Below are 26,056 nucleotides of genomic sequence, written 5' to 3'. Positions count from 1 at the left end.
CCTCGTACAGCTACTCCTGGTCTCCTGCTTCCTCTTCCTACTTCTTCCAAACCGTGGACCCATATTGCCATGGATTTCTTCGTAGACCTCCCACCCTCCTCCCGTTGCTCTGTTATCTGGACGATTGCGGACCATTTTAGCAAGACGGTGCATTTTGTTAGTCTCACCAAGTTTCCATCTGCTTGTCTTACTTATTCATGCTTCATGTTTCCAGACTCCATGGCTTACCCATTGACATCGTCTCTGATTGAGGGACACAATTTGTGGCACAGTTCTGGAAGAATTTCTGCTCCACCCTAGGTATCAACATCAGCCTGTCATCTGCATACCATCCACAGCTTGACGGGCAGACAGAACGGGTAAACCAGTCTCTGGAGCAGTACCTTTGATTATTCATCTCCAAGTACCAGAATGACTGGGTGTCCCTTCTTCCCATGGCGGAGTTCGCTTTCAACAATTCCTGTCACTCCTCATCATCTGTGTCACCTTTCTTCTGTAATTCTGGGTTGCACCCTAGAGCAAACTCCTTTGAGACAGTTTCAACTGATATTCCATCCTCCACATCAGTTGCAAGGCTATGCTTAGTTTGGAGAAAGGTTCGCCAGTGTCTGATTAAATCATCCTGTCGTGCCAAGACTTTGTCCAGATAAGCATCGTCAACCGTGTAACTTCAAAGTAGGAGATTTGGTGTGGCTGTCCTCCAGAAATATCAACATCCACCAGCAGTCTCCTAAGTTGGGTCCCAGGTTTATTGGGCCATTTAGAATCACCTCCCGAGTCAATCCTGTGGCCTTTCATCTGAAGCTTCCTGTTAACCTCAGAATCAATAACACCTTTCACTGCTCTCTGCTCAAGCCGGTCTCTTCATCCCTCAGGTACAGCTCTAGATGGCCAGCAAGACCCTCACCCATCTTGGTCCGAGGACACCAAGAATTTGTGGTGGAAGAAATTCTAGATTCCAGACTCTCACAAGGAGGCCTTCAATTCCTGGTCCACTGGAAGGGATATGGACTGGAGGAGCGCTCCTGGATTCCGGAAAGATCTTTGCATGCTCCTACATTGCTGAGAAGATTCTTTGAGAACTTTCAAGACAAACCAGGGTCTAGGGGTTCCTCAAGGGGGGGTACTGTTAGGATCTGCAGTTTCCAGCTTGAGTCACAGCATTAATTACTGCCTGTCGGTGTGCAGCATCAGGTGCACATTGATTCTTCTGCCTGAACACAGCACAGGTGCTCAATAATCTGTCATTAAGGGAGACTTGCTTTGATTGGACTCTGTCTCTGATGAATTCCAGCCAGCCCAGCACTCCATGCCGGTGATGGAAGTTTTTTTGTACTTCTGGTTCCTGTCTCCTGCTTGTCAGTCGAGTTCCTGAGTCAGTCCAGCTGTGTTTCATGTGTGCTGTTTACTCCATCCAGGCGGCTCCACCTGCACCTCATCCACACGTGCTGCTTGTACCATCTGGGCAGCACGGTGCACTTCCTATCCCAGAAGTGTCTGTCATCATCCGGTGGCCAGTGTCATCCCGGCGGCACTGGTAGCAGCTCTGCGTTCCAGGTGCGCAACCTCGCACACCATTGCCAGTGTCATCCCGGTGGCACTGGTAGCAGCTCTGTGTTCCAGGTGTGCTACTTAGCACATCGTCGCCAGTGTCATCCCGACGGCACTGGTAGCAGCTCAGCGTTCCAGGTACACAACCTTGCACACCATCGCCAGTGTCATCCCAGCGGCACTTGTAGCAACTCTGTGTTCCAGGTGCGCTATTAAGCACGCCGTCGCCAGTGTCATCCTGGTGGCACTGGTAGCAGCCCCACGTTCTGTTGCATACCTGACACGAGTGTCAGCATCACAAAGGCTGCTTCACATCACCAGTCCCTTGGCCACGACTATAAAGGCCACAATCAGCCTCCAAGCCTGCTCCAACAGCCCCAAGGCTGCTTCACATCACCAGTCCCTTGGATGACTATAAAGGCCACAATCAGCCCCCAGGGCTGCTCCAACAGCCCAACGGCTGCTTTACACCATCAGCCCCTTTGCCACGACTATAAAGGCCACAACCAGCCTCCAAGCCTGCTCCAACAGCCCCAAGGCTGCTTCACATCACCAGTCCCTTGGATGACTATAAAGGCCACAATCACCTCCCAGGGCTGCTCCAACAGCCCAACGGCTGCTTCACATCACCAGTCTCTTGGCCACGACTATAAAGGCCACTACCAGCCCTCAAGGCTGTCATCAGTTGGCTCTATATTTACCATCAATTCCCTCCAGGAATCATAACAGCCATCAGCTGAAGAAAGAGGTAGTAACTAGGTGGAATTCTACCGTCTATATGCTTCAGCGGATGGAGGACCTGCAAAAGGCCATCCAGGGATATACAATGGCCTATGACATAGGCCATGGAGGGGGAATGCACCTTACTCAAGTGCAGTGGAGAATAAATTCCGTGTTGTGCAAGGTTCTCAAACCCTTTGAACTTGCCACACGTGAAGTTAGTTCAGACACTGCCAGTTTGAGTCAGGTCATTCCCCTCATCAGACTTTTGCAAAAACAGCTGGAGAAACTGAAGGAGGAACTGAAACAGAGTGATTGCGCAAGGTATGTTGCACTGATGGATCAAGCCCTTGATTCACTTCACCAGGATCCAAGAGTAGTCAATCTATTGAAATCTGAAAAACATATTTTGGCAACCATTCTGGATCCTAGGTTTAAGTCCTACCTTGTGAGATATTTTCCAACATACCAAAATCTAAAACTATGCAAAGAGCCGTTGGTAAAAAAATTGTCAGCTGCAGCCGCACGTGAAACGCCATCATCACCTCCTTCAGTTTCTGCAGCTGCCAGGAAAAAACTAACTTTTCCTTACAGAATGCCTGCTGGTCATGCAAATCAGTCACCAAAAAATTACATCTGGTCGAGCCTGAGAGAACTGCCTACTAGTGACATGTCTTCTACCGTGACTATGTGTGATACGGTCTCCATTCACAGAATGGTGGAGGACTATTTCAGAGATAATATCCTAATAGGCATGTCAGACAGTCCCTTTCAGTACTGGCAGGAAAAAGAGGCAATTTGGAGTCCCATACACAAACTGGCTTTGCATTACTTAAGTTGCCCACCCTCCAGTGTGTACTCCGAAAGAGTTTTCAGTGCAGCTGGCAACCTTGTCAGTGATTGGCATAGGAATTTACTTCCTCAAAATGTGGAATAGATGATGTTCATTAAAATGAATTACAAATTCCACGAGGAAGACCTCTACCAACAATTACATAAAAAAATTACAGAGGCGCCTTTGGTGGGTCCAATGGGGATGAATTAATATTGTGTGAAGAAGAGGATGTACACACTGATGGGGATGACGAGGACGACGACAACTTGTAATGTAAAGCCAGTTTCTTTATGGGATCATTTTCATTTCCATGTCCAAAGCACATTGGCAGCTTGTTTTATGGGGGTCCAAACAAAACAATCATTTCAGCCACAATTGGCAGTCCTTGTCGCTGAAATGATTGGTTTGTTAAACTGTGAATGTTCTGTTTCATATACAACATAATGGTGGGTGGGAGGGCCTCAAGGTCTATTCCATCTTGCACCTTTTTCCTTTCTATTATGTGCTGGTTGGGGCATTGCTGCCTGACATTTTAAATGAATGTTATGGTTGGTTTAGGAACCAATTATTTGTTTTTTAATTAATTTATTATCATTTACAGATAGGGACTGCACCAATTAATTTATTTTTATTATTAATTATACAGCCCGGAGCTGCACCAATGAATTATTTTTTAATTAATTTATTATCAATTTTGCAGCCAGGGGCTTCATCAACTATCAATTATTCAATCCTCAAGGGTATCCCAACCATCATCTTTGCACAGTCCTCAACTCTATTAATAATTATATCAATCAGTTTTGAGCCAGCAAACTGGATGCAAACTTTTGGCCCTTTAACTAGATAAAAAAAAAATCAATATTGTGATCTGTACGGTGGTCAAAAAAATTGTGAGGTGGTCAAAATTTATTGGAAATGACTGGGAAATAAATGTTATTGAGGTTATTAATACTGTAGGAACAAAAAAAAGGCCAATTTTATGTGATTTTAGCTTTTTTTTTTTTAAGAAAAAATCCAGATCCAAAACCAAAACACGAAAACAAAACACGGAGGTGAGGTTTTGGCAATACCAATCCAGATCCAAAACCAGGGGGAGATCCAGATCCAAAACCAGAACACGGGGGTCAGCGCACATCTCTAATCAATATGATGCATTCACTTTAGCTAACTCTCCCCCCTCCAAACACACACACGCAACACACAACACCTCCATTCTCAAACTTAAAGACTCTCCCTGAATGTCTGGTAGACTCCCTGAAATAGTGATGATCTCCCTGACTCCGAGAAAAAAGTGTAGCGAGCTGCCTGCACATACAGTACGTGTTGCTTTCACGATCTTCTTGAAAGGCTTTTTCAAAAGAAAACAAATAGGCCCCTTATCCACAACATCTCCTCCCATACTCCACCACCATATAAGCTTAATCAAGAATCTGTTAGAGGGGGGGACTAAGAGAGGATCGCCCATTGTGAAGCTGTGCAACTTATATACAGACATAATGCAGCAACTCCTCCTCATTATTTATTTATTAGCAGTTCTTATACAGCGCAGCATAATTTATTTGCCTTTACAACTGGAAACAACGGTGATAGAACAAAACTGGGTAATAACAGACAGACATAGACGTAAGAGGGCCCTGCTCACAAGTTTACTATCTATAGGGAAATAGGCATTGATACACAAGGGTAGGTGCTATGTATTGCATATTGGTCCAGCCAGATTACCGAGGTTCTTGGTAGGCTGTATGATCCAGTCACACAGGAAAGTTGGTCTAGGGTTAGGAGGATGTGAAAGTGAAGAAAGAGAAAATATGTGAGGTAATGTGTGGACTATAATAAGGGATGCAATTATATAGTGAATCTATGAAGGTGTCGCAACTCTCGGATGGATTCTGGATGCAACCCGTATACAGGGAATTGGCTAGACCTATTCCTGGGGTGAGGAGTCTCATGTGCCGGCGTTATTAACCAGGGCCCCTTGCAAGAAGGTATGGACTTGGCTGCGTCCGACACACAGGTCGTGACCCACAGGTTAGGTTTCCCTATACAGGTGCTGGTGAACTTTGGATGAAGTGCAGGAGACTTTAGCGTAGTCAACAAGCCAGGTCAAAACCAAACAGATGAGATGGTACCAGGGAGCAGGTGTAAACGGGTCACAGGGAATAGCCGAGGTCAGAACCAGATATCAACGCAGAACCAGGGATCAAACAGAATCGGAGTCACAAACAAAGCCAAGGTCAGGATCAATAATCAGGATATGCACGGAGTGCTGGAGTATGGTAATGAGCCTATACTCTGGCACCTGTCTGGTGCCAGAGACTCCCTTTTATAGGGAGAAGTTCAAATCTTGCGCCAAACCTGACTTCACATTTGGCGCGCCTGTCCCTTTAAATTATTTTGCAGGTCAGCGCACGTGCTTCTAGGAGAGCCGCGGACACCTGTAGTTGCAGTACCACCGCGAGGGGGACCTGGAGCGTATGTCACGGCAGCGGGCACCAGGGACTTCCCACACGTTGCTCGCCGACGACGGAGGTTCCAGTGCTGCTGGACCCGTTAAGTAATAGCCGGTGTCCAGTGCACTGTTACATTACCCCCCCCTCTAAGTGTGGGCACCGAACACCCCACAAATGGTTTGCTAGGAAACTTCCTGTGGAACTTCCGAAGAAGTTGAGGAGCATGAATGTCTGAGGCCTTGACCCAGCAGCGTGCCTCAGGACCATACCCCCTCCAATCCACCAAAAACTGAACAGCTCCACTAGAAACCCTAGAGTCCAGAATTTGTTTCACTTCATATTCCTCCTGATGGTCTACCAAAATTGAAGGGGGAGGACTGCAAGGAGTTGAGAAATGATTAAGTACCAAAGGCTTGAGAAGAGACACGTGAAACGCATTAGGTATTCTTAGAGTATTCAGAAGTTTCAAACAATATGCTACTGGATTAATCACTTGTAAAATCTGGAATGGGCCAATGAATCTGGGAGCGGATTTCATTGTTGGAACTCTTAATCTCATATATTTGGTTGACAACCAGACTTTATCACCAGGGCCCAGCACCGGACCTCTCCTCCTTTTCCTATCTGCAAACAACTTGTACCTAGAAGAGGTTTTGCATAAATTCCTTTTTACCATTTTGCAGATCCTAAAGAATCGATTCACTGTACCATGTACGGCTGGAGGGGATACTGATTGAAGGACCGGTAACACAGGTAACACTGGATGCAGACCGTACTGAACAAAGAATGAAGAGTGTCCCAATGCCTCATGGTATAGATTATTGTGACCAACAAACTAATGATACTGGCGCTTATCAGGAAAATAATAAATAAATTCAATCAAATACACAGATGTCTGTAATTAATTAATTAAATTGAAGCTGCAAGTCTTAAACTATGGGCTTTGTGAATACCCAAAAAAAGACAGAACATGAATTATTCACAGACTTTGCTAATACGCCGTATTAGTGCTTAGATCGCAGGATTCACATGCATCAAAAAACAATCATGGCTCCAAACATATAAAAATACACCCTTTTATTATAAAAATATATATATTTCAATTAATAAAAAACAAACATTCAATTGTCAAATATACTGTCTCTTAAATTGCAACAGTAAAACTCTAATGAGCATATAAAACTAAATAAAAAATCCATCAAATATGGATTGATAAGGCATTAAGTCCTCATCCATTGGATGACTCTTTTCACTAAGTTCTTCCAGAATAGTGATGATTTCCTCATCAGATTTATCAAATAATATGGGGTTACCTTCAATATTTTTATCTTTAATATTTTTTGAGGCAAAATACTTTTTGCGGCAAAGTGACCTAAAAAATTGGTTTAAATCCACAAACAATTCAAATAAATTGGGGTCCTTACTTGGAGCATAGTTGAGACCTTTACTTAACAGTGTAATTTGGGCTTCACTTAGTGTTTTTCCTGTGAGGTTAAAAATACCCTTATGACTTATCTGACGTGTTGTCTTCTTACGTAATTTTCTACCTCCTCTGGTTCCTCTATTTCTCGGGAACGTTTGGGGAATTGTGCGCAAGAGGAGCATAGCGATTTAACTGGGTGAACCTCCTTGTTGATGGGCTTTCCCCTAAAAAATCGTTGCCTGAATTCGATTTCCTTCTATACTGAAACAAAGGTTATTTTCCACTGGTGTGTGACTGATGTTGAGAGTATGAGTTTAGCTGACCATTATCATTACTTCTTGGAGAATTGGTCCTATTGTATTTCGATCTAAATTGATCTGTATTACCTGATCTCCATTTCTTGTCATGTTTGTTAATTACAGTCAGTTGTTGCTCATTAGTAGGGTCTGGGGACGAATCTTCATTATATGTTCCTGATTGAGCTATATTTTTCTTCTTATAATTTCTAACCAGTCCCTCTTTGTAGTCATGATTATCTCTAATAGACTTTCTATTCTTATTTGAGATAATTCTCACTCGAAATTTTCAACTTTCTTTTTTTTTTAATTTTCTCTCTTTCATCAAATCGGGGCATATCTTTAAATTTAAGTAATGTATTTTTGGTTTCCTCAATTTTACATACGGTTTCTTTTACCTTTTATCTCTATAGATTATTAATAATTCCATTAATTTAAAAGAACACTCGTCTAGTGTATTAAACCATTGTTCAGTCAGAGTTGGGTCATCCAGTATAGACATAGATTTAAAAATTCTTAAACCTCTGGGAATTTGTTTCTTAGATATGTATTTACCCAAAGAAACGCTGTCCCACCAATGGCACATTTCGTCCTTTAATAGCTGTTCCAATTTTAAAAAACTTTTGTCATTTCTATATCTGGTTCCATTGTAACCTCATGAATATCAGTCATATCAATACCATTAATATGTTGTTCCCTTCTAGTTAGATGATCATTGAAGCATGTGAACTCTGCCATCTCACAAACAAGGCCAATTTGTTAATTATGTAAAAGATTACTCAATAATAACTCTATAGTAAATTTGAGAGCTAACAAATTAATCAAATAATGAATTAATAGCTGCCTAGGATCCACACAATTAATAAGATACAACCAACAAACTAATGATACTGGCGCTTATCAGGAAAATAATAAATAAATTCAATTAAATACACAGATGTCTGTAATTAATTAAATTGAAGCAGCAAGTCTTAAACTATGGGCTTTGTGAATACCCAAAAAAAGACAAAACATGAATTATTCACAGACTGCGCTAATATGCCTTATTAGTGCTTAGATCGCAGGATTCACATGCATCAAAAAACTGCCATTGCTCCAAACATATAAAAATACACCCTTTTATTATAAAAATATATATGTTTCAATTAATAAAAAACAAACTTTCAATTGTCAAATACACTGTCTTTTAAATTGCAAGAGTAAAACTCTAATGAGCATATAAAACTAAATAAAAAATACTACTTGAATAAATAGTGCATTTGAGTATCTTGTGCAATCTGAATTGGAGTAATTGATGAGCACCTGATATATTATATTAAACTAATGTCCAGAAAAAAAGAAAGGAAAAAAAATAAATATATGGAAATAATGTGTCAAGTGCAATTGGTCTGATCAGATGTCGCTGTAAATCAATGATATCTGTCCATAGCCTATTAGGCCTATTAGGCTGTACAGCGCTGCAGTGTTTGGAGGAGGACGGCTTTCCCAGAGACTGTCGGCGGGTGCCAGATGAGGGTTGATGTTGCCTCAGCAATTGCTACTGTCTCCCTTGGTGGCTGTGCAGCCCGCTATACTTGCCGGGTTAAAGCCAATTTAAAGTCACTTCCATGTATTGCCTGGAATACCGCTCAGCAGAACAGGAAATGGCTGTTGAGGTGCGGAGATGGTACATCCAATATGGAGCATCCGTATGCAAATTACACCTGACGCATTTCGCCCCTTACAATGGGGGCTTTTTCAAAGAGTGACTGTCAGATATTTCAGTTGGGTTTATAAAGCACAAGATGGCTTTCCATTGGATCATGACTCAAATTGCTCATTACTCCCAGGTGCATTGCACCTGGAATCCTGGAGGCAGTAATTTTGTTCTCCAATATGAAAGTCCTTGCACTAGTATATATTTCTTTCAAAAATGTAACAAAATCATTACATATATATCAAAAAATATAACATCAACCATTGTCTTAATATGCATATCGAAAATATATATCTTTGTTCTATATGCAAGGAGCTCATGACGATATTAACTTATAACAAACAATACATATTAAAAATAAATAAAAAATTTTAGTAAAAAATTAGTTAGTTTAATTATTCACTTCATCCCTGTCTGGTAATCGAACCTTGGACCCTACTGACATTGATTACTAGACGTTACCTCTACACCATAGAGGCAGTTCACTCAGTGCAAAATATTTTTCCTCATACATTGTTATTAGCCTCTATCAGAGCCCATATCGCTCCTGAAAAGATTTTTTGTTTCATATTTATAGTGAATTTCTTAATATAGATATACATCATTGTTATTATTGATATGACCTTCTATATTCTAATAGTTAGATATAACCAAATAGCTCTATGGTAATAATATGGCAACCAATATACTGATATAAATTAAACTTGTTGCTGTTATAGGAATATATGTCCCAATGATGGACACACAGTTGTCTAGCTGCATATCACTAATAACCAGTCACATAGATCCCAATTAGTAAGAATAGATTGGAAATAGTTGCAATAAAAATTCCACATCTACAATACCCCTATCTCAGGAATTCTTATATGTAAGGGCAAAAGTTATCTGTTGATTATTAGTTCTATCCCCAACCAGGATTCGAACATAGGACCCTTCAAACATTAATCAATGTACATTACCTCTGTACCACAGAGGAAATACATCTAACTTGGAGCTTATCTTCTTCCTTACTTAAACTCTTGAAAATGGCTCTGGATGCATATATTGATTTCAATTTAACATTTTATACCCAATTAATGAATCTAAATCTAACTATATGGTTATAATAACTGTATTATGAATTCACCTTTATGATAAGATGCTAACTTGCATATCTCTAATAAAAATAGTCTAACAATGATAAACCCCCATAATTGTGCAAATTGGATGTAAGTACACAGGTACTAAATACCTAACTTCCAAAGTACATCATAATCTCTAACATCAGTCTACCTAAGATCAATGTTGAAAAAAACTCCTAATGATTAAATTCATAGATCATGTTGTATAATAAAACCCGTATTGAAGAATTGGGCTGGGCATATATAATCTATCATCCTTGCCATACCTCATATAATACATACCAACGATGGACATGGAAGTTCCACAGAGACAGATAACTGACACATAAGTGGATCTTCCACATGAGTTCACCCTTAATTAATGACATATGACATCCTCACTTGGACATATAAGCCCTCATGAACCTAAAACAATCGATTACCCATTATTAAATTGAATATACAAATCTCTAGTGAGCTAAGGACTCAAAATTGATAGTCTCATTGTGGTCATCTGGATATAAGGTACGAAGCCTAAATATCCAGAAAGCATCCTGGGAGCAAAGCTGTCTATAGCGACTGCCTCCTCTATTGCTCTTCGCAATTGTTCTAACACCAGTGACTGATAGTCCTTGAGGATTCCCATTATGTACATCACTGAAATGGCGGGAGACACTATGAGATTGGAACCTTTTAAGAATGTTGAGCCTATGCTCCCTGAATCTGGTCTTAAGTGTACGAATGGTTCTCCCCAAGTACTGCAGGCCACAAGCGCACTGCAGTACATAGATACAATAGCTGGAATCGCAGTTAATAAAGTCCAAAATTGGAAAGCTCTCTTTATTGGAATATGATATTATTGTAAAACTTAAAGATGGAACCCGGAGGGGTGCGCTGTGGGATATGACAAGAATGAAAAAATGGGACAATGATTTTATATACCACTTATGTCTTCAGATTGGACATTGTTCTTGGGGTCCTGGCTCCCTCTGTTAATTGGTCAAGTTCACTCCGTGGTGGTAAACATAAAAGAGAAAAAATAGACAAACAAAAAATCCCAATGGGTATATCTGTATATCCGATAAAATGGATAGGATAAAGTTACATATCTTCCACTATAGGTTCATAATGAGGTGAATAACAGTTCTTCAAATAAATGGACATATATAGAAATATATATATTCTTCTCTTTAGATCTCCCACCAACGATAATAATAAGTTCTAGGGGACGTACCCCACTCACTTGGCAATGGGGATGTAAAGATGTATCTAGGTATCTTTAGTCTTTCATGCGTACCGTACTCACGTGTAGTTCAAGTGTTGTCCTCTTTATCAAGGTATCTTTAGTGGAAGCGACCTTGTCCTCTGTACTTCGTTACGAGTAAAAATGGATATCCACCCAAATGAATGGTTAAAAAATTACAAATGCATTTATTTGCCCAAAGGGCAGGCCATTAGCCCAGAAAGAAACAGATATACAGATGTTACATGTGTATAATCAACTCTCCAGATGAGTGATACAGTATGCACCTGCTTCAACTGGAAAACAGCTTGCCCACCAAAATATAAAATATACAATAGCAGCACACACCGACGCGTTTCGACCCTGTAGGTCTTTTTCAAGGTAGGTGTAGTGTGCTGCTCTGTGCTCCTTTATATACCCCTTCAGCAATTGACAGAATGGAAGGGGCGGAGTTTCTCCAATTAAACCCCTATCCCTATATACTGCCTGTATCTGGAGGTTGTCTCTCCAATAAAGGTTCAATTAAACCCCCTGGTTGACGCGGATGGCTAATCCGTACTTTTATCTCAAACTATAAACTTTCTTGAGGTAAATCGCGGCTATGCGTTCCACACCGTGGAACGCATTCACTTCCGGCGGAAGTGTATTGCCGCGAACCTCTGCGTTCCACCTCGTGGAGTATGTACACTTCCGGCGGAAGTACCTCACCGGGAGTGATGTAGGAGGGCCATACTTGTTTGCGTTCCACCCTTTGGAACGCACCCGCTATGTTGTCACATGTAATTACACATCGTGGTGCTGGAAGTTAAATATAGAATACAATGTTCCATACTAAACATTGAACCGCACGTCTCAGCCATCATTAAAGGACCCTAATTGGTAACAGGATCCAATATTAAAGACGGAATATTAGGTTATGGGGAAAAAAAGGATCCATCCATACCTCCTCTACATATAAAACATTCAGTACGAAGAATAAAAATTTATAAAAATAAATACAGATAAAATAAATATAAATGGGGAAATACCTTTTTCTTTCAATATATCAAAGACCCAATGAACATGATGAAATGATATATAAAACACTGCTCAGTCTTTCATATATGGATACAAATATACGAATACACAAGGCTGATAAGTCATGATCTATTTCTCTCTGTATTTTATAGCCAATATTAATACCTAACCACTTGTCATAAAAACTATAAATGTAAAATAAACGAAGACAGAAAACCATTGTATTAATTGGGATGAGATGGTTCTTCAGTACTGCCAATAAACCTAGTGATTGTACAAGGCTTTAAGGTAAAAACCATTTGACCTCAAAATCCAAATTGAGCCCCTTGGGATCAAGGGTCCCCAACTCAAAGATCGCCCTCATTTCTAACCTGATATTATTGTACCCATACGATTAGATATGAAATCACAGGTCAAACATCTATTTTTACCACATCTAAAACATCCCTTCAACCTCGACAACCAAGATTGGTTATTCTTTAAACCAACTTTAGTGTCCTTCCTCAGACCACTTGGGGCCAAGTGTGTTCTGAGGTTGTTATTCCTCCTGAACACAATACATGGTTTCTCTTTTAAGATATTATTTAATAAGTTGTCTTGTTTCAAAATATTGAAATTGGAATTCAAGTTGTTCCTAATCTGTGAGGATTTATTATTGTATTTAGATACAAAACAAAGATTAGAAGTTAAAGTTTGTACATTACTCTTTTTCTTATGGGGTACCAATAATTCTGATATGTCTTGATTGTAACTACTTGCATATGCCTTATCTAGGATTTCGGAGGGATAACCTCTAATAGCGAAATCATTATACATGCATTTAGCTTGATCCTCAAAACTATTGATGGAAGAACAATTGCGCCTAATCTGGTTAAATTGATTTAGGGGGATGTTTTGTAACCATGGTCTGTGATGTCCACTAGAGAAATGTAAAAAATGATTAGTATCTACTGCTTTCTTATAATTTTTTGTAACTACAGTGGAGCCCTCCGAGAAAACAGTAATATCCAAAAATCCACCGAATTGTGATTCAAATTGTGTGAAAACTTCAAATTCCAGTCATTCAAATTCAGAAAAGAAATGAAATCCAGTGCTAAGTGTTCACCCCATCCCAAATAATAAATAGATCATCTATATAACGGCCATAGAACACTAGGTTCGCTCCAAATGGTCCATTCCAAATAAATCGATCTTCAAATCTGCCCATATATAAATTGGCAAAGCTTGGAGCGAACCTAGTGCCCATCACTCTAGATAAAATAAATCCTCAAATGTGAAATAATTATGTGTTAAAATAAAAGTGATGGAATCAAGAAGAAATTGTTTCAAACCTGGTGTTATTTTTTCATCTGTTTTCAGATAGTGAGCCACCGATTGTACACCCCGATCATGGGGAATGTGTGTGTACAATGCCTGTACATCAAGTGTCAAAAATAAATATTGTTGTTTCCATGAAATATCTCTAATAGTGTTAAGAATATCCATAGTATCTCTTATATGAGATTTTAATTTAACAACATATTTTTGCAGAAAAAAATCTATAAACTGTGATAAATTAGAAGTGAGGGACCCTATACCAGATAGGTGTGATAGGAAAGTCCAAAAACAAAAAAAGAATATTCATTCTTGGAAATAGTGTCATCTCGGAGGGCTCCATCTAGTAATTGTTTAAGTTGGGTTTGGAAGATTTGTGTAGGATCACTCGGCAAAGTGTGGTAAAAGCAGGTGTCACTGAGTTGGCTTGATGCCTCTTGTAGATAATATTCTCTTGTCATCAAGACCACTCCCCCTCCCTTATCCGCACTTCGTATAACTATGGATAAATCCTTTTCCAGAGTCTTCAACGCAAATCTTTTTGCTTTAGTTAAATTAGACCATTGACTTTTCTTAGAGCAAATTTTTTCAAAGTCATTGAGAGTCTTTTTGTAAAAGAAGAGTATCATACTGGATTTGTGTTGAAGTGGAAAAAAACTACTCTTTCTCTTAAATTGACTTTTCCTTATTTCATCAAAGCCATGTCTATTTACATCAAATAGGGATTGATAAGGCATTAAGTCCTCATCCATTGGATGACTCTTTTCACTAAGTTCTTCCAGAATAGTGATGATTTCCTCATCAGATTTATCAAATAATATGGGGTTACCTTCAATATTTTTATCTTTAATATTTTTTGAGGAAAAATACTTTTTGCGGCAAAGTGACCGAACAAATTGGTTTAAATCCACAAACAATTCGAATAAATTGGGGTCCTTACTTGGAGCATAGTTGAGACCTTTACTTAACAATGTAATTTGGGCTTCACTTAGTGTTTTTCCTGTGAGGTTAAAAATACCCTTATGACTTATCTGACGCGTTGTCTTCTTACGTAATTTTCTACCTCCTCTGGTTCCTCTATTTCTCTGGAACATTTGGGGCATTGTGCGCAAGAGGAGCATAGCGATTTAACTGGGTGAACCTCCTTGTTGATGGGCTTTCCCCTAAAAAATCGTTGCCTGAATTCGATTTCCTTCTATACTGAAACAAAGGTCTTTTTCCACTGGTGTGTGACTGATGTTGAGAGTATGAGTTTAGCTGACCATTATCATTACTTCTTGGAGAATTGGTCCTATTGTATTTCGATCTAAATTGATCTGTATTACCTGATCTCCATTTCTTGTCATGTTTGTTAATTACAGTCAGTTGTTGCTCATTAGTAGGGTCTGGGGACGAATCTTCATTATATTGAGCTATATTTTTCTTCTTATAATTTCTAACCAGTCCCTCTTTGTAGTCATGATTATCTCTAATAGACTTTCTATTCTTATTTGAGATAATTCTCACTCGAAATTTTCAACTTTCTTTTTTTTTTAATTTTCTCTCTTTCATCAAATCGGGGCATATCTTTAAATTTAAGTAATGTATTTTTGGTTTCCTCAATTTTACATACGGTTTCTTTTACCTTTTATCTCTATAGATTATTAATAATTCCATTAATTTAAAAGAACACTCGTCTAGTGTATTAAACCATTGTTCAGTCAGAGTTGGGTCATCCAGTATAGACATAGATTTAAAAATTCTTAAACCTCTGGGAATTTGTTTCTTAGATATGTATTTACCCAAAGAAACGCTGTCCCACCAATGGCACATTTCGTCCTTTAATAGCTGTTCCAATTTTAAAAAACTTTTGTCATTTCTATATCTGGTTCCATTGTAACCTCATGAATATCAGTCATATCAATACCATTAATATGTTGTTCCCTTCTAGTTAGATGATCATTGAAGCATGTGAACTCTGCCATCTCACAAACAAGGCCAATTTGTTAATTATGTAATAGATTACTCAATAATAACTCTATAGTAAATTTGAGAGCTAACAAATTAATCAAATAATGAATTAATAGCTGCCTAGGATCCACACAATTAATAAGATACAACCAACAAACTAATGATACTGGCACTTATCAGGAAAATAATAAATAAATTCAATTAAATACACAGATGTCTGTAATTAATTAAATTGAAGCAGCAAGTCTTAAACTATGGGCTTTGTGAATACCCAAAAAAAGACAAAACATGAATTATTCACAGACTGCGCTAATATGCCTTATTAGTGCTTAGATCGCAGGATTCACATGCATCAAAAAACTGCCATGGCTCCAAACATATAAAAATACACCCTTTTATTATAAAAATATATATGTTTCAATTAATAAAAAACAAACTTTCAATTGTCAAATACACTGTCTTTTAAATTGCAAGAGTAAAACTCTAATGAGCATATAAAACTAAATAAAAAATACTACTTGAATAAATAGTGCATTTGAGTATCTTGTGCAATCTGAATTGGAGTAATTGATGAGCACCTGATATATTATATTAAACTAATGTCCAGAAAAAAAGAAAGGAAAAAAAAAATATATGGAAATAATGTGTCAAGTGCAATTGGTCTGATCAGATGTCGCTGTAAATCAATGATACCTGTCCATAGCCTATTAGGCCTATTAGGCTGTACAGCGCTGCGGTGTTTGGAGGAGGACGGCTTTCCCAGAGACTGTCGGCGGGTGCCAGATGAGGGTTGATGTTGCCTCAGCAATTGCTACTGTCTCCCTTGGTGGCTGTGCAGCCCGCTATACTTGCCGGGTTAAAGCCAATTTAAAGTCACCTCCATGTATTGCCTGGAATACCGCTCAGCAGAACAGGAAATGGCTGTTGAGGTGCGGAGATGGTACATCCGATATGGAGCATCCGTATGCATATTACACCTTAGAATGGGTGCAGTACTGACGCATTTCGCCCCTTACAATGGGGGCTTTTTCAAAGAGTGACTGTCAGATATTTCAGTTGGGTTTATAAAGCGCAAGAAGGCTTTTCATTGGATCATGACTCAAATTGCTCATTACTCCCAGGTGCATTGCACCTGGAATCCTGGAGGCAGTAATTTTGTTCTCCAATATGAAAGTCCTTGCACTAGTATATATTTCTCTCAAAAATGTTACAAAATCATTACATATATATAAAAAAATATAACATCAACCATTGTCTTAATATGCATATCGAAAATATATACCTTTGTTCTATATGCATGGAGCTCATGACGATATTAACTTATAACAAACAACAAACATTAAAAATAAATAAAACATTTTAGTAAAAAATTAGTTAGTCTAATTATTCACTTCATCCCTGTCTGCAAAAATATGTTGTTAAATTAAAATCTCATATAAGAGATACTATGCATATTCTTAACACTATTAGAGATATTTCATGGAAACAACAATATTTATTTTTGACACTTGATGTACAGGCATTGTACACACACATTCCCCATGATCGGGGTGTACAATCGGTGGCTCACTGTCTTTGAAACAGATGAAAAAATAACACCAGGTTTGAAACAGTTTCTTCTTGATTCCATCACTTTTATTTTAACACATAATTATTTCACATTTGAGGATTTATTTTATCTAGAGGTGATGGGAACTGCCATGGGCACTAGGTTCGCTCCAAGCTTTGCCAATTTATATATGGGCAGATTCGAAGATCGATTTATTTGGAATGGACCATTTGGAACGAACCTAGTGTTCTATGGCCGTTATATAGATGATCTATTTATTATTTGGGATGGGGGTGAACACTTAGCACTGGATTTCATTTCTTTTCTGAATTTGAATGACTGGAATTTGAAGTTTTCACACAATTTGAATCACAATTCGGTGGATTTTTTGGATATTACTGTTTTCTCGGAGGGCTCCACTATATCTACAAAAAATTATAAGAAAGCAGTGGATACTAATCATTTTTTAAATGTCTCTGGTGGACATCACAGACCATGGTTACAAAACATCCCCCTAAATCAATTTAACCGAATTAGGCGCAATTGTTCTTCCATCAATAGTTTTGAGGAGCAAGCTAAATGCATGTATAATGATTTCGCTATTAGAGGTTATCCCTCCGAAATCTTAGATAAGGCATATGCAAGTAGTTACAATCAAGACAGATCAGAATTATTACCCCATAAGAAACAGAGTAATGTACAAACTTTAACTTCTAATCTTTGTTCTGTATCTAAATAAATCCTCACAGATTAAGAACACCTTGAATTCCAATTTCAATATTTTGAAACAAGACAACTTATTAAATAATATCTTAAAAGACAAACCACGTATTGGGTTCAGGAGGAATAACAACCTCAGAACACACTTGGCCCCAAGTGGTCTGAGGAAGGACACTAAAGTTGGTTTAAAGAATAACCAATCTTGGTTGTCGAGGTTGAAGGGATGTTTTAGATGTGGTAAAAATAGATGTTTGACCTGTGATTTCATATCTAATCATATGGGTACAATAATATCATATTCCAATAAAGATAGATTTCCAATTTTGGACTTTATTAACTGCGATTCCAGCTATTGTATCTACGTACTGCAGTGCCCTTGTGGCCTGTAGTACGTGGGGAGAACCATTCGTACACTTAAGACCAGATTCAGGGAGCATAGGCTCAACATTCTTAAAAGGTTCCAATCTCATAGTGTCTCCCGCCATTTCAGTGATGTACATAATGGGAATCCTCAAGGTCTATCAGTCACTGGTGTTAGAACAATTGCGAAGAGCAATAGAGGAGGCAATCGCTATAGACAGCTTTGCTCCCAGGAGGCTTTCTGGATATTTAGGCTTCGTACCTTATATCCAGATGGCCTCAATGAGATTATCGATTTTGATTCCTTTGCTCATTAGAGAATTGTATATTCAATTTAATAATGGGTAATCGATTGTTTTAGGTTCATGAGGGCTGATATGTCCAAGTGAGGATGTCATAAGTCATTAATTAAGGGTGAACTCATGTGGAAGATCCACTTATGTGTCAGTTATCTGTCTCTGTGGAACTTCCATGTCCATCTTTGATATGTATTATATGAGGTATGGCAAGGATGATAGATTATATATGCCCAGCCCAATTCTTCAATACGGGTTTTATTGTACAACATGATCTATGAATTTAATCATTAGGAGTTTTTTTCAACATTGATCTTAGGTAGACTGATGTTAGAGATTATGATGTACTTCGGAAGTTAGGTATTTAGTACCTGTGTACTTACATCCAATTTGCACAATTATGGGTTTTTTTATGCTATAACCAGTTTATCATTGTTAGACTATTTTTTATTAGAGATATGCAAGGTAGCATCTAATCATAAAGGTGAATTCATAATACAGTTATTATAACCATATTGTTAGATTTAGATTCATTAATTGGTTATAAAAAGTTAAATTGCAATCAATATATGTATCCAGAGCCATTTTCAAGAGCTTAAGTAAGGAAGAAGATAAGCTCCAAATTAAATGTGTTGTCTCTGTGGTACAGAGGTAATATTCATTGATTAATGTTTGAAGGGTCCTATGTTCGAATCCTGGTTGGGGATAGAACTAATAATCAACAGATAACTTTTGCCCTTACATATAAGAATTCCTGAGATAGGGGTATTGTAGATGTGGAATTTTTATTGCAACTATTTCCAATCTATTGTTACTAATTGGTATCTATGTGACTGGTTATTAGTGATACGCAGCTAGACAATTATGTGTCCATCATTGGGACATATATTCCTATAACAGCAACAAGGTTAATTTATATCAGTATATTGGTTGCCATATTATTACTAAAGAGCTATTTGGTTATATCTAACTATTAGAATATATAAGGGCATATCGATAATAACAATGATGTATATCTATATTAAGAAATTCAGTATAAATATGAAACAAAAAATCTTTTCAGGAGTGATATGGGCTCTGATAGAGGCTAATAACAATGTATGAGGAAAAATATTTTGCACTGAGTGAACTGCCTCTATGGTGTAGAGGTAACGTCTAATAATCAATGTCAGTAGGGTCCAAGGTTCGGTTCCCAGACAGGGATGAAGTGAATAATTAAACCAACTAATTATTTATTTATTTTTAATATGTATTGTTTGTTATAAGTTAATATCGTCATGAGCTCCATGCATATAGAACAATGATATATATTTTCGATATGCATATTAAGACAATGGTTGATGTTATATTTTTTGATATATATGTAATGATTTTGTTAAATTTTTGAGAGAAATATATACTAGTGCAAGGAGTTTCATTTTGGAGAACAAAATTACTGCCTTCCAGGATTCCAGGTGCGATACACCTGGGAGTAATGAGCACTTTGAGTCATGATCCAATGGAAAGCTTTCTTGTGCTTTATAAACCCAACTGAAATATCTGACTGTCACTCTTTGAAAAAGCCCCCATTGTAAGGGGCGAAACGCGTCAGGGGACTTCCCCCATTCTAAGGTGTCATTTCCATATGAATGCTCCATATCGGATGTAACATCTCTGCACCTCAACAGCCATTTCCTGTTCTGCTGAGCGGTATTCTAGGCAATTCAAGGAGGTGACTTTAAATTGGCTTTAACCCGGCAAGTATAGCGGGGTGCACAGCCACCAAGGGAGACAGTAGCAATTGCTGAGGCAATGTCAAGCCTCATCTGGCACCCGCCGACAGTCTCTGGGAAAGCCGTCCTCCTCCAAACACCGCAGCGCTGTACAGCCTAATAGGCTATGGATAGGTATCATTGATTTACAGCGACATCTGATCAGACCAATTGCACTTGACACATAGGCCCTGATTCAGACCCACTCGCGAGCGGCTGTCCGCTCGCAAGTGGGTCAATGGTATGCACTGCGCATGCGCACGACGGAGGGAGCTCCGTCGTGCGCATGCGCGAGACGTGACGAGCGAAGGACTTTCCTTCGCTCGTAGTGTCTGATCAATGGGGGCTTGCTGTCGATGTTGATTGACAGCACGCCCCCTTTGGTGGGCGTGCCGGGGGCGTGCCTGTCAGACGGAGGCGTTCCCAAGGGAACGCCTACCATCAGAAGCCGGCCCCACTGACATCACTAGTGATGTCAGTGGGAGTGATTTTGGCTCTGATAGAGCCAAAATCACTCCTGGCCTTGCGGTTGAGAAACTAATCCGCAGGCTTCTGCACGCAGTGGCGATGGTCGCGATGGTCAAGACCATCGCGACCATCATCCTGCACGCTCGTATATGCTGTGGGTGGTGACCCACAGCTATACGAGCGTCCAGGAGGACGCTCCATATTTATGGAGGTGGGCCCTGATTCAGAGCGAGCGCTCTGGTCAGAGCGTCCGTCTCTGAATCAGGGCCATTATTTCCATATATATATATTTTTTTCCTTTCTGTTTTTCTGGACATTAATTTAATATATATACTGGACTGTTTTTGCACTATCAGGTGCTCATCAATTCCTCCAATTCAGATTGCACAAGATAGTCAAATGCACTATTTATTCAAGTAGTATTTTTTATTTAGTTTTATATGCTCATTAGAGTTTTACTGTTGCAATTTAAGAGACAGTGTATTTGACAATAGAATGTTTGTTTTTTATTAATTGAAACATGTATATTTTTATAATAAAAGGGTGTATTTTTATATGTTTGGAGCCATGACTGTTTTTTGATGCATGTGAATCCTGCAATCTCAGCACTAATAAGGTGTATTAGTGCAGTCTGTGAATAATTCATATAGATTATTGTGGGCAAATTCAGCCCAAGGTAGCAGAGAGATCCAGTCATCCTGTTTGGCAGAAACATACATCTGAATGAATTTTTCCAATTCTTGGTTTGCTCTCTCAGTTTGGCCTTTACTCTGGGTATGATAGACCGAAGAAAAGCTCAAGTTGATGCCAAAGCACCTGCATAATGCTCTCCAGAACTTAGAGGTAAACTGCACCCCTCGGTCAGAACAATGTCCTTAGGAAACCTGTGTAACTTAAAGATTTCTCTTATAAACACACACCAATTTTTGTGCTGAAGGCAGACCTCTTAAAAGAATAAAGTGGGCGGCTTTGGAGAATCTATCCACCACTACCAGAATTGTATTGAACCCTTGGCATGAAGGCAGATCAGTCACAAACTCCAGAAGAAATGTGACTCCAAGGAATATCAGACACTGGTAGTTGCAACAGGGAACCTGATGGAGAGTGTGGTGGAACCTTGTGCTGAGCACAAATATAACAAGCTGCCATGAAGTCCTTTACATCATGATGGATCGTCAGCCACCAGTACTTCCTGAGGATCAGCTCCAAGGTTTTTTTGACTCCTGCATTCCCACTGAAACATGATGAATGTGCCCACTGAAGTAATTTTGACCGGAGTTCTGGTGCTATGAATGTTTTCCCCAGTGAAATCTTGACCCTATTGGTGACTGCTATGAAACAAGCAGGGTTTAGAATGCCCTTGTCCTCCTTTACTTCTTCCATTTCAGCAGAACTAAATGCTCGAGACAGGGCATCGGCCGGTAGGTAATCACTAGATTAAATCGATCGAAGAATAAAGACCATCTGGACTGATGATAATTTAGACAGTGAGCTGTTCTGAGGTACGTCAAATTCTTATGAACTTTCAGGAAAAGAAGGAGTACCACTTATTTTCTTTATCTTTTTGTGACAGGGCTGCCCCAACACCAACCGTGGAAGCGTCCACCTCCAGAAAAAAAGGTTGGTCACAATTAGGTTGCCTCAGGATGGGTGCTGAGAAGAAGTGCTGTTTTAAATTGACAAAAGCTTTATCTGCCTCAGTTGACCATACACGAGTGTCCTGACCCTTTCTGGTAAGAGCAGTGATGGGAGCAGTGATGGAAGAGTAGTTCCTGATGAACTGGCAGTAGAAATTGCAAAAACCCAGGAAGCATTGTATTGCTTTCAACCCAACTGGACGGGACCAATTGACATTAGCGGCAAGCTTCTCTGGGTCCATTCGAAGGCAGGAACCCGAAATGATGTACCCCAGAAATGTTAGTTCATTTTGCTCAAAAGAGCATTTCTCAAGTTTGCAGAAAAGCTGATTAACCCAGAGCTGTGACAGTACCTCACAAACATGTTGTTGATGACTTGCTATATCCTCCAAAAATATTAGGATACCGTCCAGGTATACCACTACGTATTTATACAACAGATCCCGGAAAATATGATTCATTTACTTCTGGAAAACAGAAGTATTGCTTAATCCGAAGGGCATGACTAAGTACTCGTAGTGGCCATCACGAGTAATAAACACCGCCTTCCACTCGTCCCCAGAACGGATTCTGATTAGGTTGTAGGCCCCACGGAGATCCAGCTTAGTGAAAATCTTTGCCCCTTTTATTCGGTCAAAAAGTTCAGAAATCAGCGGTAGAGGATACCGGTCCATAATGGTGATTGCATTCAGACCCTGGTAATCGATACATGGTCTCAAACCTCCGTCTTTCTTCTTAACAAAGAACAGACCAGCTCCGGCAGGTGATTTAGACTCCCTGATAAATCCACACTTCAGATTTTCCTTAACGTATTCGGTTACAGCCTGGGACTCTGGAAGCGAAAGGGGAAAAATTCTTCCATGGGGCGGCACCTTCCACGGTAGTAAGTCAATTGCACAATCCCATTCCCGGTGAGCATGAAGGGTCTCTGCAGCCTTTTTACTGAACACGTCTCTAAAGGATTGATTTGGAATTGGAAGTTGGTCTTCTGGAGAGACGACTGAGCTGTGAATGACACGGTGTGGAGGTTTAACAGTAGATAAACAGGACCCATGGCATTGAGAACCCTTCGAATTTGAGGTTCTTTCCAATCTAGAACAGGAGCATGCTTGCGGAGCCAGGGAAGACCTAGAATAATCGGACTCTCGGCTGACGGGAAAATGTAGGATGTTATCAATTCTCGATGAAGAGCCCCTATTTGCATGGTGACTTCTGTCGTCCGCGAGTGAATGGTAGCCCTAGGAAGTTTATTCCCATCAACTCCAATGATGCAAAGGGGGTTTTGCAGCAGCATACTTGCAATTCTTAACTCTTGGACCTTCTTAGCCGTAATGAAATTGCCATCGGCACCTGAATCTAAGAAGGCCTTGATGACTTCAGAAGAATTTCCCACGACCAGAGTTACATCGATGGAAAACTGGGAAGTAACACTGTTTTTCGGGGTGTATTGAAAAGCACCTAACCTGACCACCCCTTGATCAGTTAGGCCTTCTCGTTTCCCAGACGCTTTGGACAGCCAGAGAGAAGATGACCTGGTTCGCCACAGTACAAACAAAGTTTATTTTTAAACCTCCTATCCCTTTCTGCGGTAGGAAGGCGAGACTTCCCAATCTGCATGGGTTCTTATAGGGGCTCAGTAGGTGCTGTGAAACGTGGAGCAAACTTAAAGCTGAAGCAGCGAGACTGTTCGCTTTCACATGCTCATTCTCTGTGGCGAAGATCTACTCGGATACACAAGGAGATTAAGTCATACAAGGAAGTCGGCAATTCCCTAGATGCAAGGACATCTTTAATTTGATCTGACAGCCCCTGTATAAAGGCGGCAACCAGGGCTTCATTGTTCCACCCCAACTCAGAAACAAGGGTTCTGAACTGCACGGCATACTGTCCTGTGGATTGATTTCCCTGTTTCAGCTGTAAAATGGCTGACCCTGCTGAGGATACCCACCCAGGCTTGTCAAGGACCTTCTGAAAAGCTTTCAGAAACTCGGCGCCATTGTTGACTAGGGGATCATTCCTTTCCCACAATGGTGAGGCCCAAGCCAACACCTGACCAGACAGTAGCGAGATCAGGTAGGCCACCTTCCTCCTATCTGAAGGGAAATTTGCCACTTGGATCTCCAATTGAATTGAGCACTGATTCAAGAATCCTCGACAGTGTTTGGAATTCCCATCATACTTTGTAGGATTCGGAATGTGTAATGGTGCGGAAGCACCTGCAGCTTGTACGGCGCCATAGGAGGTGGGACAGATTGTACTGGAGGCGGCTGAGTGGCACTGACTCGTTGCCTTAGGGTCTGCAGACACTGCATAATCTGAGCCTGGTCTTGTTCCTGTTTCTCGACTCTAGCAAGTAGATTCTCAAGTAGGCCTTGCGGTGACAGCTTACCAGCAGCATCCATGTTTTGGGCCAGTATATATATTCTGTCTCAACTCTCGGATGGATTGTGGATGCAATCCGTATGCAGGGAATTGGCTAGACCTATTCCTGAGGTGCAGAGTCTAATATGCCAGGGACCCTTGCAAGAAGGTATGGACTTGGCTGCGTCCGACACACAGGTCACGGCCCTCAGGTTAGGTTTCCCTATACAGGTGCTAGTGAACTTTGGAGTGCGGGAGACTTTAGCGTAGTCAACAAGTCTGGTCAAAATCAAACAGACGAGACAGTACCAGGGAGCAGGCATAAACGGGTCACAGGGAATAGCCGAGGTCAGAACCAGATATCAACGCAGAACCAGGGATCAAACAGAATCAGAGTCACGTTTGACGCGCCTGTCCCTTTAAATTCTTTTGCAGGTCGGCACATGTGCTTCTAGGAGAGCCATGGCTGCCTGTACTTGTAGTACTACCGAGAGGGGGACCCGAGGCGGACATCACAGCAGCGGGCACCGGGGACTTCCCGCCCGCCACTGATGGAGGTTCCAGTGCTGCCGGTCTCCGGTAAGTAATAGGCGGTGTCCGGTGCACTGTGCCAGGTTATGTGGGTGGTTCTGGAATCTGATAAGCTTGTCTCAAGAGGTGAGTTTTCAGGGAGCGCTTGATGGTTTGGAGAGTGGCATTCCATGGTCATCTATATATCCGGGAGTAATATAGAAACAGGCATTGTGTTTGTGTGGATGCACATCAGCGTGAAACACTGTTTTGCTATCTTATTCGCAATATAATTGATTTTAGTGTATTTTAATTTGTATTATTATATTACATTAAAGCAACATAATTGTTTATTTGTGACTATTCATCATCAAAGTGCTACTACCCATCTTATTTTTTGTATCTGTATATGTATGGGCCTGACTAGCTCTTATTCAGTAGCAGCTTGGAATAAACAACCCACTTCAGCGCCTGTACCCAACCTATTGGTAATTTCTTCTCCCTTTAAATCTAACACAGGTCGGCGAGCACGTTCCTAGGAGAGCCGCGGCTGCCTGTCACAGCCACCGGAGGGAGCTGGATGCATCGGCAGCGGACGCCAAGGACTCCCCGTCCGCTGCCTGTCAGTCCAGTGTCGCTGGACCCAGTGAGTAACCCCCGGTGTCTGGCGCACTGTGACACATATAGATGACACTGATATCCGAAAGAGCTGATTAGTTTGCCAAGAGAGGTGGTATAGATTGAGAAAAGCAGAGGACCTAAGACTGAGCCTTACAGTACTCCAACTGATAGAGGAAGTGCAGAGGAGG

General features: G+C 40.2%; 1 protein-coding gene across 1 annotated transcript; it reads left to right on the top strand.

The window, feature by feature from the left end:
- The first annotated feature begins 434 nt into the window (after window positions 1-434).
- LOC148516730 (uncharacterized) lies at window positions 435-13,694 on the top strand. Its single transcript, XM_088479627.1, has 3 exons — window positions 435-604; window positions 636-1,100; window positions 13,691-13,694. The coding sequence occupies exons 1-3, from the start codon at window positions 435-437 to the stop codon at window positions 13,692-13,694; spliced, it is 639 nt and encodes a 212-aa protein (XP_088335753.1).
- Window positions 13,695-26,056: the final 12,362 nt, after the last annotated feature.

This window comes from Taudactylus pleione, unplaced genomic scaffold (assembly GCF_031769625.1).
Source record: "Taudactylus pleione unplaced genomic scaffold, aTauple2 ptg000242l, whole genome shotgun sequence".
In the NCBI taxonomy this organism is placed as follows: Eukaryota; Metazoa; Chordata; class Amphibia; order Anura; family Myobatrachidae; genus Taudactylus; species Taudactylus pleione.
This window is presented reverse-complemented; position numbering and strand designations above follow the sequence as displayed.